The 11,776-nt window shown below is 39.1% G+C and overlaps 1 protein-coding gene across 1 annotated transcript in view; it reads right to left on the bottom strand.

Annotated features, from left to right (window-relative positions):
• Positions 1 to 5,177: 5,177 nt before the first annotated feature.
• The window catches only part of cfap299 (cilia and flagella associated protein 299), a 78,338-nt gene continuing 71,739 nt past the window's right edge, over positions 5,178 to 11,776 (bottom strand). The window contains exons 5-6 of the mRNA XM_081610910.1: positions 7,391 to 7,514; positions 5,178 to 5,360 (exon numbers count right to left, since the gene is read on the bottom strand). Of these exons, the coding sequence (XP_081467036.1) occupies positions 5,280 to 5,360; positions 7,391 to 7,514 (205 nt within the window). The 3' untranslated portion in view covers positions 5,178 to 5,279. The remainder of the gene's footprint in view (positions 5,361 to 7,390; positions 7,515 to 11,776) is intronic.

Below are 11,776 nucleotides of genomic sequence, written 5' to 3'. Positions count from 1 at the left end.
CACATCCTGTACCATCGCGGCCTGATCCGGATGCTCTACACTTCCCCGCCTCCCGCAAAACAGCCCATCAGGCGGGGTTCAAACACCCCACCCAGCGGCTCCTCTTTCAGGGGCACTCGGGAGGAAATGATTGGGCCTTTGGCCATTTGATGGTAATAATATTAGCATGCCATGTCCTTCATAGCTCTGTGGTGGTGGGGTGGATGGTTAATCCTACTATCAAGGTGGAAACGGACAGCCTCCATCTGCCTGTTTGCTTCTTCAGTGTATTTCCTAATTGGTTTTAATTTTTCAGGCCGTTGTTTTTGTTGTTTAGCTTCAATCCAGTCAAATTTAGTTTAACTAAAAACTCCTCTGCCTTTTTACTTTATTTCCACGAGGGAAGCATTTTTGAGCAAATGAGAAATACTTTTTATTCACACTTTCCTAAATTTCAGTGATGCTAAGATAACAGCCAACGTCATGACGCCTCCATCACCATGCATGACTTTTCAGACACCTGTGAACTTAATGCTATATATATATATAAGTCCAAAAACACAGGTAAACATGAGTATAAGCTTATGGAAAAACATGGTCAAGATATGGATGCAGGATATGAAATTTGCAAGAAATATTTTTCATTTATTGGAGAAAAGAAGAAAAAAAAAGTTTGCATTTGTTGATGTTGTGGACACTCATAGGAAGAAAATACTCTGAAATTAAAGCTTAATGTAAACTAATTTCAGCACAGAATAAATTAACCAAATATTAACCATCAGAATTATTGTTTTATAATTCATAAAGCATCAGAGAGGATCTCAGGCTCTTGTTTTGTTCCTCACCTCATTTGTTAAGCTTTTATTGTAGAGAATTACAACACAGATTTAAAACAGAATAGAAATCAAACATCATCATTTGTTGCCTCTATAGAACTGAATGAACTTAGAGAATTCAATTAAATGGTATGAAAATAAACTCAACTTTAACTTGGCAAAGCTTTATTTTATTTTGATGTTTCGAACTAGAAGTCAAGGAATGTTTGTGTGTTTTGTCTCGTGAGCATCACATGACTTTATTTAGACATTTCTGAATTAAAGACTGGAAAAAATGCATCTTTATGAAGGGGTTCTTTTCAAATCAGAGAAACGTAGGTGAAACACTAATTAAAAAACTTTCTACTGGCCCTGGACAGGCTGCCAATCCACTGGAGGTCCTCTGATTAAAGATGTCCATCAGGACAGGCATGTGAGGAGGAAGAATAAATGCTAAAGAAAGGAGCGGAGTAACGAGGAGGTAAAGTTACCCAGAACATAAACCGTGACATGGTCAAATCAAACAAACCCAATCAAAAGGAAACGTGAGCAGATGATGCTTGAAGTTTAACGATGTGGTGCCTATTTATGCAAACTGTGATGTTGAAAGGCTCGACCCTGAGATTGTAATTAGAGTAACATTTAAAGTCATTACTGGGTTTGTCGTCATTGTTTTTTTGTTTTTTTTTTGCAGTAATTTCAAAGCGCATGAAGGAAAAAAAACTGTCAAATCCGGTCAAAATGTATTTTTATGCTATTTAATGGTCAATTTACTGTGAAACCACGTCGTTACTTTATGTTGGGTGTATTAGAGGGAAGTCAAGCCCCAAACTAATAAAAGCAAAGCTTAGTTAAAACCCCAACAGTTTAAAAGCCCAATAAAAGAATTTGAGGGGGATGAAAGCCATTTAACCCAATTTTACTGTGAATTTGTTGTGTACACATAATTGATGAATTCATGGCATTCCCTTTAATGGTAACATATATGAAATATCATTTCTGTAGTAGTATGTTTGTTTATAGGAACATCCAGTGGCATTTAAAGCTTCATTTTAATCCATGTTTTTTTCTGCTACAATAGAAAAATCCACTTTATATGCAATGATATAAACTACAAAACCATATTTGGAGAAGCTAAAAGAAAAGTAAATAAAAAGCCACCCTCATGTTGCCTTTTATAATTCTTTCTGCTCACCAGTGTTCATTTATCACAGACCCAGATCTACCATGGTGTTGAAACACACACACACACGCACACACACACACACACACACACACACACACACACACACACACACACACACACACACACACACATATGCACGCATATGCACACACATCCATAAAGAATCACTCTGACTGAGATGACCCAAAACCAGACTGTCATTCCCCCAAACCCAAAAGCCTCAGCTCACCAAACACATTGTTTCAGGGAGACCAACAGGGACCGGTTTGGTTAAAACAGACAGACCGATGGATGAAGGGCTCCTCTGGCGCTGAGTCAACTGAGGCAGATTCATGTTTGTCAGATTTAAATCATCTTGTGACTTTCAGGCCAATAGGAATCACTGGTCTGGTTAACGATATACATAACGGGTATGAGCAGCAAAAGATGCAAAAACATGCAAAAGGGCTGTGAAAGAAACCCCACAGCCCAGATTTTTCTTGTTTGTTTTATGAAAACAAGACACAACTTGCTGAATATCTGTCATTACTACACAACTAGAAGCTATTTTGGAGGTTTCCGGATAATTATTTCTCAAATAAACTGGCTGAAAAGGGAGAGCAGCTTCATCTCATAGGTTTTCTATGAAGGAAATCAAAAAATTTTTTATTGATCTTGGCATCAAAATATTTTGGAAACTTTTATAAAAACAATTTTTATTTTCATTTGACATGTTTTCTGTGTTTTGTTGAGCAGAAGGTATTGGGACTTTTTTTCCTTTGACACAAAGGCAGATGCTTCAGGTCCTGGCAGCAGGATTGCTGTGCAGCTTCAAGCTCTAATTAACGCTAAACACTCAATAATCAACCAAGTTAGCTTTCACTGTTTAGCCCCAAAACATTTTTTAGGGAGTTGTCTAGGATTCTTCATTTGTTTCTGTTCTGAACTTAGAGTAAGTTTATTAACAAATGTATTTGTCAGTGGGGGAAGAAAACCCACAAGTGGATCCCAGAATTTTATAGAAAACTGTAAGGTTCTAAGTCTTTTGAGTCCACACCTTCACTGAAGCCTGCAGGTGAGTCAGGCTGTAACAGAAGGACACTGCCCCACTGCATGAACTTATTTTTTGAGATGAACATTCTAAATTAACCTTATTGTGTCTTCCTTTCTCGTTTAGTGTTCTGTTTTGGGGGCTCGTCCGGGATCCTGAACCCAAGTTGAGAGAGAGCAGTCTGTGATCTTGGTAGAATAAAAAAAGCTGGATGATGAGAAGTGGAGCCACAGCTGGACTCATGAACCGAACAAATTACGAGGTAAGATGCTTGGTTCTGTGTTTTATTGAGCAGAATGAATTCACCCGTTTGCTGCCACTTAATTGCTAAATGGTGCAGTGTCTAACTCTAGCCCTTTAAATGTGTCTCTGCTAAAACACACCTGAATCAAATGGTTGAATTTAATCCTCAGCAGGTAATCAAGTTTTGCAGAACCTATTGCTTTGATTTAATATCTGGCTTTCTAATTTTGCTAATAGACAACTCTTAGTGAACTCTATAAAGTCTCCCTATTCAGATATCTAGCACTGGGTTTTTTTTCTCTCTCTCAATTACTTACGTTTAAATGTTTGTAAAGACAAAAAGATGGCATCATGGTGAAGCGTATATTTTATTTAAGAAACAAAAACTGAAAAACATTTGTTTTTGAGGCAGCATCTTTCAGAAATGCTTAGAGCAAATGTTGATACTTTTCAAGGCAGTGGGTGAGTTCTCGTAATTAAAGCACAAATGTATGCACTCAGGTAAAAGTGTCTAAGTGTGAGACTGGGGTTGCTTTGATGGACTAGATTTCTCCAGAACGCCTCCAGGGGAACCTGAGAGGTGAGTTCATGTGAGCAGCAGCAGACGCTGTTTCCCAGGGGTGTGATTTTAAGAAGGGGGACAAATTACCTTAAACAGGTTATACTGCTGAGAAAAACAGCTTTGCAAACAAAAAACTTGAGAGGTAATTTTAGTAATTCATCTGTTAATTATTGATATTTTAATCATTGCCCATCCTAAAAGTTAAACATGTACAGAAACAGGGACTGGAAACATAATAAAACAAATTCAAAAAGACTTTATTGAGCCCAAAGGAAAATTAAACACCTTCAAAAGAAATATTTTCCTCACATGTCATTACAGAAAAGACAGAGTCTCCCAAACCTTCACACTTTGAAAGCTTACAACCCCAAACGTATTTCATTAAGATTGCAACAGACCAACACAGAGTAGCTCATATTTGTGAGCTACTCTGTGTTACAGATGACACGAACATAAATTCACCATTAAAAACTGAGAAGTGAGGTATTCAAAGCCCCTGAGCCAATATTTTGTGTTTAAGTTACGGGTGCAAGACTTTTAGGTTATGTCTTTGTGGAGTGAGCGACTTCACAGGGCGGCTGCAGATACACAGACACTGAACTATCCACAGGTGAGCAAAGTCTGATGATTATGTGAGTTCTGAAGGAAATGCATTACGGTAGATTTTGTTTTGGGGTTTTTATATATAAAAAAAAATCATTATGGGTTTGATTGTGAAGCTTTTATTCCCTTAAAGTATTAAGAAACAAACGGAAATAGAAAGCAAGGGACCAGTTTGGAAAACAATACATGAAAGAAGAAGCCATAAAAACCCTGTTATATGTTATCATCTTATGGCCAGAGATGATATTACTGGTGTGATTCCCTCCATCTGTTTCAGTATGAATGGCAAAAACGTAACTTCTTCAAGTTTCAAACACATTTCCAAATGGGATTATTTGTAGAGTTATGGTGCATTAAAATCTGTCAGTCAATGACTAATATGGGAGTGATGGAGAGCTTTGATGTCCGGCGTAGCGTCCCTCCATCTGGGAACAGGAGGAATGCTTTAAGCCCATTACCCATTCTTCCAGTCCAATCGGAGCTACCGCAGCCTGGGGGAGGACATGAGAGCTGCCCCATCATCTTTCAAAGCTCTTTAATTTGTTTAGACAAACAGCCCAAAACATGTTGGCCCCAACAGTGGACGAGCCTGGGGTTGAGGAGCAGAGTCTGGCTCCTAAATAAGACTTTGCACCCAACACAATATCTAAGTTTCAGTTTAAGCTTAAGGAAACTCTCCAGCTTTCACCCCAGTCTGTCCATTTCTTCCTCTGGGAATCGTCTGTTTGAAGTCGTCGCAGCGGCACCTCCACCCTGATGGCATGCACGATATGAGGGAAAGAGTTTGTAAATGATGATGCAGCTGCAGCTAAATTAGAGGCTTCCAGCGCCAGATTGTACGGCTGCGTCGGCGTCAGCAGGTCAGAACGTTCTCACACTGCGGTCGTGCAGCACGACGTGGACGTAGAGGTCCGACTGGAGGAGCGTCCCGCTGGACCTGGACTGAAACCAGACAAGACGCGTTCAAAAGTGGCTTCGTTTGGACAAAACAGATCAGTGAGTTTTATGAGTTTGGATGATGTTCTTATTTAGACAATTTCCGTAAATCAACCAAGTCAATAAATCAAGTTTATTTGTATGGCACATTTCAGCAACAACGCAGTTCAAAGTGCTTTACATCATAAAAACACAAGAATAAAAGGTCATAAAAACATCATACAGTCACCAATTGAGAAACCAAGTGACAAACATAACATGAAAGATGCTGAAAGTCACTGAGGAGGCGTAAATCCTTTGATTTGATCCAAAAACCATCTCTGAAAGAGAAAGTCTTTGGTTCGGGTTTAATGATGAGGTTTTTAGTATAACTTTATTGGTTACTGTATCAAAGCTCAGGCTGCTTTGTGTATTTAATCCATGGATCTCAGAGCTCTGAAAACTGCCTTTTAGGGCAAAAACAGCTGCAAGAACGGAAGGAGGAGGTCCATTATGAAGGGTTTGCATCAAAGCATATCCGTGTGTTAAAATGGCCCAGTCAAAGTCTTGACCTAAAACCAGCTCAGGTTTTTATAAGCAGGGCTCCATGTGTCCGTCTGTCGGTCCGTCCATGTGGAACCACAAGCAGCTGGAAGCATTTCCTCTCAGACCATCTGTGTCATGGGACTCATTCGTTGGTCAACCATCACACCCAATTTACACGTTTACCTCAAACACTCCTGTGGGTGTCGTAATGACTGAGGCGAGTTCAAAGGCGAAACAGACGGCTAAAAGTGACTTCATCACCGGAGTCGGAAACTCTGGTAAACGGCAGACCTCCACATGATCGGGAAACCAAAATGTTTTACTAATGCTCACATCATCGAAGGAAAACTTTTCTCTCAGCTCCTTTTTCCAGTCAAACCAAACGAACCACAGAGATAAGAGAAGCCCTTCGCCATCAAACCCACATTTCTGGCCGCAGCAGAACAAGCGGTCACGGTTTAGCAAAAGCAGAAAAGCAAAGCGGGTCGGATTTAGCCTGCACTTCAAAAAACACAAAATATCGCCAATTATTTTTGTCTTGTTTCCAGTTAAAATGTCCTAGTATCTTAGACTATGCTAACTTGTGAGTATATTTTCTGTAAGATGTAAAAGCACAAAAAGATGTTGATGAAAACTAATAATCCCACTGGTAAATAATTTCACTCTTGGGAAAAATGTCTTGTTTTAAGTGAAATAATCTGCCTGTGGAACTAATACGCCTCTATCAATATGAAGGAATTCATTACTCCTAAAAGTTGCTTGTAAGTTAATTTTGTCTTATTTTAACTGCGTCTAGGTTTTGTGTTTTTGCAGTGTGAACTGTGAAGACGAAGCTGCAGACGGAGGGTTAAAAGCTGGACGCTTCAGGGCTGAGCCGCGCTGCGTTTCTGGACACGCGGGTGGTTTGATGTCCCTGGCTTCCTGCGCCTTCCATCGCTTGTGTTTTTAATAGACGGCTGGTCGGGGCGGGGCGCGACCGCAGCTAGAACACTGTGCTGCCATTTTGGCCTCAAAAACGCAGTCCCCACAGCTCTGTCTGCAATTTCAAAATAGTTCGGCCCCACCAACTGCTTCCCTACCCCCCCAGCAAAGAGGGAGGCAGGAGGGAAAATAAGAGCCGTCCCAGTGGGCCGTTATTCTGCAGAGGCCTCCGCCTGAAGGAGAGCGTGGAGGAAGCACCTGCCTCGACCTCTTGACCCTTCACTCTGTGTGCAGGTGGAAAGCAAATATGATTCCTTCATCGCTCTCAGCTTCTCCAGCTGATATCTGCAGCTTGTTAAAAAGCTTCAGTGCCTAAAACTTGGGGGCCAGTGAGATAATATAGGGCCGTCACTGTAACATGCTCTGTTGGATAGAACACTGGCTTTAAAGACAAAGTGTGCCTGGAAGCAAACTGGATCTGATAAGAACTTTTACTTCCCAGAAACATTTGAACAGCCATGCAGCAGGTGGCTGGTCTGATTACGGGGGCCTGAGGCCCCGAAGCAAAGCAGCAGAGACACAATTCTTACTCGAGGATTCAGCATCGTTTTGTCCCGCTTGCTCTGGAAGTGAAGTCCGTTTGGGTCGTCATAAATCACCTCAAAGTTGGGGCTGGAGTTGGAGGTGGACGTCTGTGTCTTCCAGTTGTAGTAGCTGTGAAGGAAACGGGGAATACAACTGAGTCTTTCAGGAAGGTTTCAAATGAAGAAAAACATGGCTGCCAGCTGGTTATGATCAATAATCTTCTTCTCTTAACTGACCATCACAGTGTAGTGAATTGCATAGTGGATACTTACTATACAAAAAGTATATTTTGCATGTTTTCTGTGCTTCCATTTAGTAATCAAATGCTTTTAAAAACAACCCAAGCTCTTAAATCCACCCAGACAGTATTTGGCAATAGGTTAAAGTTTTTGGTGTCTGGAAAATGAACTGTTTCAAAAACTATCTCATTACTCAGTCTCACTGCACCGTTACCTAGCAACTCAAGCTGACACCTAGCATAATTGGTCAGCTGGTTTTTCCGCTGCATGCGCTGTACAATGGCTGATGGAAAAGACAAGTGCTTTGTTGTTAACTTAACATCCAGAAGCCACTTGCTGAATTCTTGTTGGTTGTGCAGGAGGCTCCACTTCTGCTTTTTAAAGATGTACGGTTGTATAATTGTGCATCTGTTTGCAGCCATTTCCACATGAGTGTAAACGTTGCGTTAAGAGGCGTGGCCAGCAGCAGCTCATTTGGATTTAAAGAGATAAGACGCTTTGAAACGGCTCATTCTGAACTCAGCAGACTAAAATCTCATTATCTGAGAATAATTTTGTGCAAAAAATGTTATGAACTAACCTAACCTGCTCAAGGAAGCTTAGTAGAACGATTTTATTGATCTGATGGAGTACAAAACAACATATTTTGATGTGGTGAATTTTTTGGCATTTTGCTGTGTGGACAAATTTGTCATTTTGTTACGTAGTGGGACATAGCACTGGCATTACCAAGAAAAATTGGAGAAAATGTAAGTTTTTTAAATACATTTTTTTATTGTTAAATTTACAGTTAAATTCATTATTTATCTGGAATAAAGAAAGTATTTTGTTGTTTATTGTTTACAGTCAATCTGTATGTCAGAACTTTACAAAACTGAAGATGAAAAATGTCTAAACGTTTCTGTTTGGTGCTTTTTTTCTGATTTATTTAAGAAAACGTCTGGCTCCAGTGCAGTTAGATTTGAACAGCAGTGCATTCCAAAAAACATCATTTTGAGAGAACCAAACTGAGACAGAACAAATCGTTCTGTTGTAACACAGCTCTGCTTTAGAGTTTTAAGATGCATCGTATCGGTAGAAATAGGATTTTGTGAAGAGAAATCTGCCAATTTAAACAAAAAATGTAAAAAAGGTCCCAGTGCAAATAATATATTTTGCACAACTCTTTAGGATTTATCATAAAGAAACGGCGGATGAACCCAGAAGAAGAGCATAAAACACGGAGCAGTAATCTCCACTGAGGGAACATTCATGAGCTGATTAAAACCAAGGAAAACAGCCGTCAGTCAGATATTCTTTATCAGAGGTCGAGAGGTTAAAAACTGTTTCCAATTCCATGTGCAGGGCACCAAATCCAGGCTGAAGCTGTGACTAATCAGCAAGTGAAACCAAAGAACGGCTTCAATTCCAGAATAAATGACTGATTAATTCACAGCATCCGATTCAACTCGCTCAGCTCCTCAGGAGCAGAAATGATGTTTCTAAAGGGACATTAATACTAATAAATCTGGTTTTCTGTATTTCTTGATGATTTCAGATCGAAAGGTTTGTTTTTGTTCTTTTGTTGAGAAACAACCTCAGCTTCGCATTCTTCAGCCGTGGAATTGGCAGATCTTCCGTCTTTGTTGACATGAAATATGATTCAGGTTTGGAGGTGAAAACATCTCATTACTGCCGGTTTTGAACTCTGCGTTGTTCCCTCTGTGGGCCTGGACTCCTTTCCTCTTGGCAGGTAATGAGAAACCTAAGGACACGAGTCTTGAAAATTATTTTAACTTTGTTTAAAAAAAAAAAAAGTAAATGAATGTTAAAGAAGGTCAGGCTGAGGTAAAAAGCTCCTTCTGGTTATAATTTATTACACTGATTTGGAATAAACAAATGCATCAAAACATTTATATTTGCATTACTGTTCTCTGCTCTGAAACGTTTCACATTTTGTGCAGAAACATGTTAAAACATTCCAACAGGATAAATTGTAAAAACCTGAATCATTCCCTTTAACTTAAGCATAAAGAAGATTTTAAATCCTTTTTTTTTTAGAATCCAGATGTTATGAACAAACATTAAATTTCATGTTATTTATTTTCACACGCTTATGTGGCTGATTTAGAGAAATGTTGCATTGAAAACGACAGTAGATGATTTTAAATGGAAGCGTTTCTAAACTTTTTGAATTTGAATTGAAGTAACTATGGAAGAAAACCCCTAAAAAAAACAATCTGACTTTATGTTGTTACTGGAAAACTCTGCAGGTCAGATATCAGAAATGAAGATTATAAACTGGGATTTTTCCAGTTTTCTGGGACTCGTGATGATGTTGGGGTTCTGGTACCACGCATTATTCTGATGTTACACTTAGCACTTCAGTATTAAAAAGTATTCAAAAAAAAACAAACAAAAAAAAAACAACCTCTAAGCGACTTGGTTTAAATTTCAGAAACTCTCTCTGGTCTGCTGCAGTGGTGTTTATTTAAAAAGTAAAATCTGCTGTGACTCATTAAAACCTGTCCATAAGTACTTATCAGCATCTGAGACATAAAAAAGGTTTTCTCCAAGAAAAATATTCAACTTCATAGCTACAAATTACAAGAAAAGATTTGGTCCAAGGAATACATTACATACTCATGCGGCTTTCCAAAACCTCCCTGCCTCACACTAAGCAATTTAAGGAAATGTAAATAAATATTTTGCAAAGCGGTCTGCTGAATTAGCTCTGAAAATGGGTCAGGTCTGAGCTCAGTTCTGGTCTCCAGGCAGGACGTTTTCATTTATGTGAGTCTGGGTTACTCAGATTTGGTTTAATTTGCTGTTTTTATTTTTTTGGTTTGACGTCGGCTTCAGTTCTGCTCCGGTTGAGTTTAAACGTCTTTTTCGTTTTCAGCCGTCGCTGCCACTTTATTTTATTTGTAGACTCAGTCTTGTTCTGCCCCACCTGGTCTTGATTTGTAATCATCATCTAGTCGTTTCTTCCTCACTATCTAAGTCGTGTGTTTCTCATGTTGCTGGCTTACGTTGCTCAGGATTCGGCTGGATTCCCTGCACTCAGTTTGATATGAAGTTCTTTGCGTTCAGAACCAAAGCCAGAACCACATTGTATTTAGGAAACCTAAACACTTTTCTTCTTAAGGAAAAAAAAAACATATGTTGATCTTCAAGGTTCTTATTTGGTTTAAATTTAAAATACTTAATTACAACCAGAAAATATTTGAAAAGGTCTTCTAATGAGCAGATTATCATGAATAAATAAAACAGTGAAACTTTACACTACACTTTGTGTTATATTGGATATTACTAGGAAACTGGAGCTAAAAATGTATATTGTCTGGCCAAATAGGTCCATTTTGCTTTGCTCCTTTAACTTGTTGAGATGATGGAAGGTTTTCTGCTCTGAAAGGTTTCGGACTGTGACTGGAGAAAATACACACATTTTGGGTGTTGAATGGAAACTATCTTCACAAAATTAGTGTTTGTATTTTTTGTCGTATATCCACTTTATATTTTTATTTAACTTTTATTTCACCAAGAAAACCCCGTTGAGATCCAAAATCTCTTGCGAAAGAATCCTGGCCAAGATCGGCAGCGGCGCAGAGATTACAGAACATTCACAGCAAAAACAGAAAACGTTAACACCGTCATAAATCGATTAAAGGATTCCTCTGTGGAAACATTTACAGACAGATGATTCATTCTCAAAATCAGTAAGAACAGCCTTAGAAACATTTAGTGACAACAGATCCTTTAAGTTTATGTATTTCTGCAACTGATTCCAAGAAGATGGAGCAGAAAACTGAAAAGATTTCTTTCCAAGTTCAGTTCGAACTTTAAGCACCAAAAGCAAACATAATTTCTCACAACAAAGAGGATATCCTCCTTTCTATTTATAGGCCAACACATAATTCACTAAATCCAATCAAAGTGGGTCCAAGAAGCACCAAAGGTTCAGCCTCCTTTACCTTACGCTTCAGATTCCAGAAAATGTGACACCAGATAGATTCTGGTGCTTCAGTTATCGGTCAGCACTTCCTGCCAGCCGTCAGTTTCCTCTCCAGGAAACACATTCCCTGTCTGCTCCCAAACAGTCGCAACCATGCAAGGAAATACACTGATGCATAAAATTATAAGGTTTGACCAGACCAGAGGCCTGGTATTCTG

The sequence above is a fragment of the Poecilia reticulata genome, chromosome 9, assembly GCF_904066995.2.
Source record: "Poecilia reticulata chromosome 9, P_reticulata-male-v2, whole genome shotgun sequence".
Classification (NCBI taxonomy): Eukaryota; Metazoa; Chordata; class Actinopteri; order Cyprinodontiformes; family Poeciliidae; genus Poecilia; species Poecilia reticulata.
This window is presented reverse-complemented; position numbering and strand designations above follow the sequence as displayed.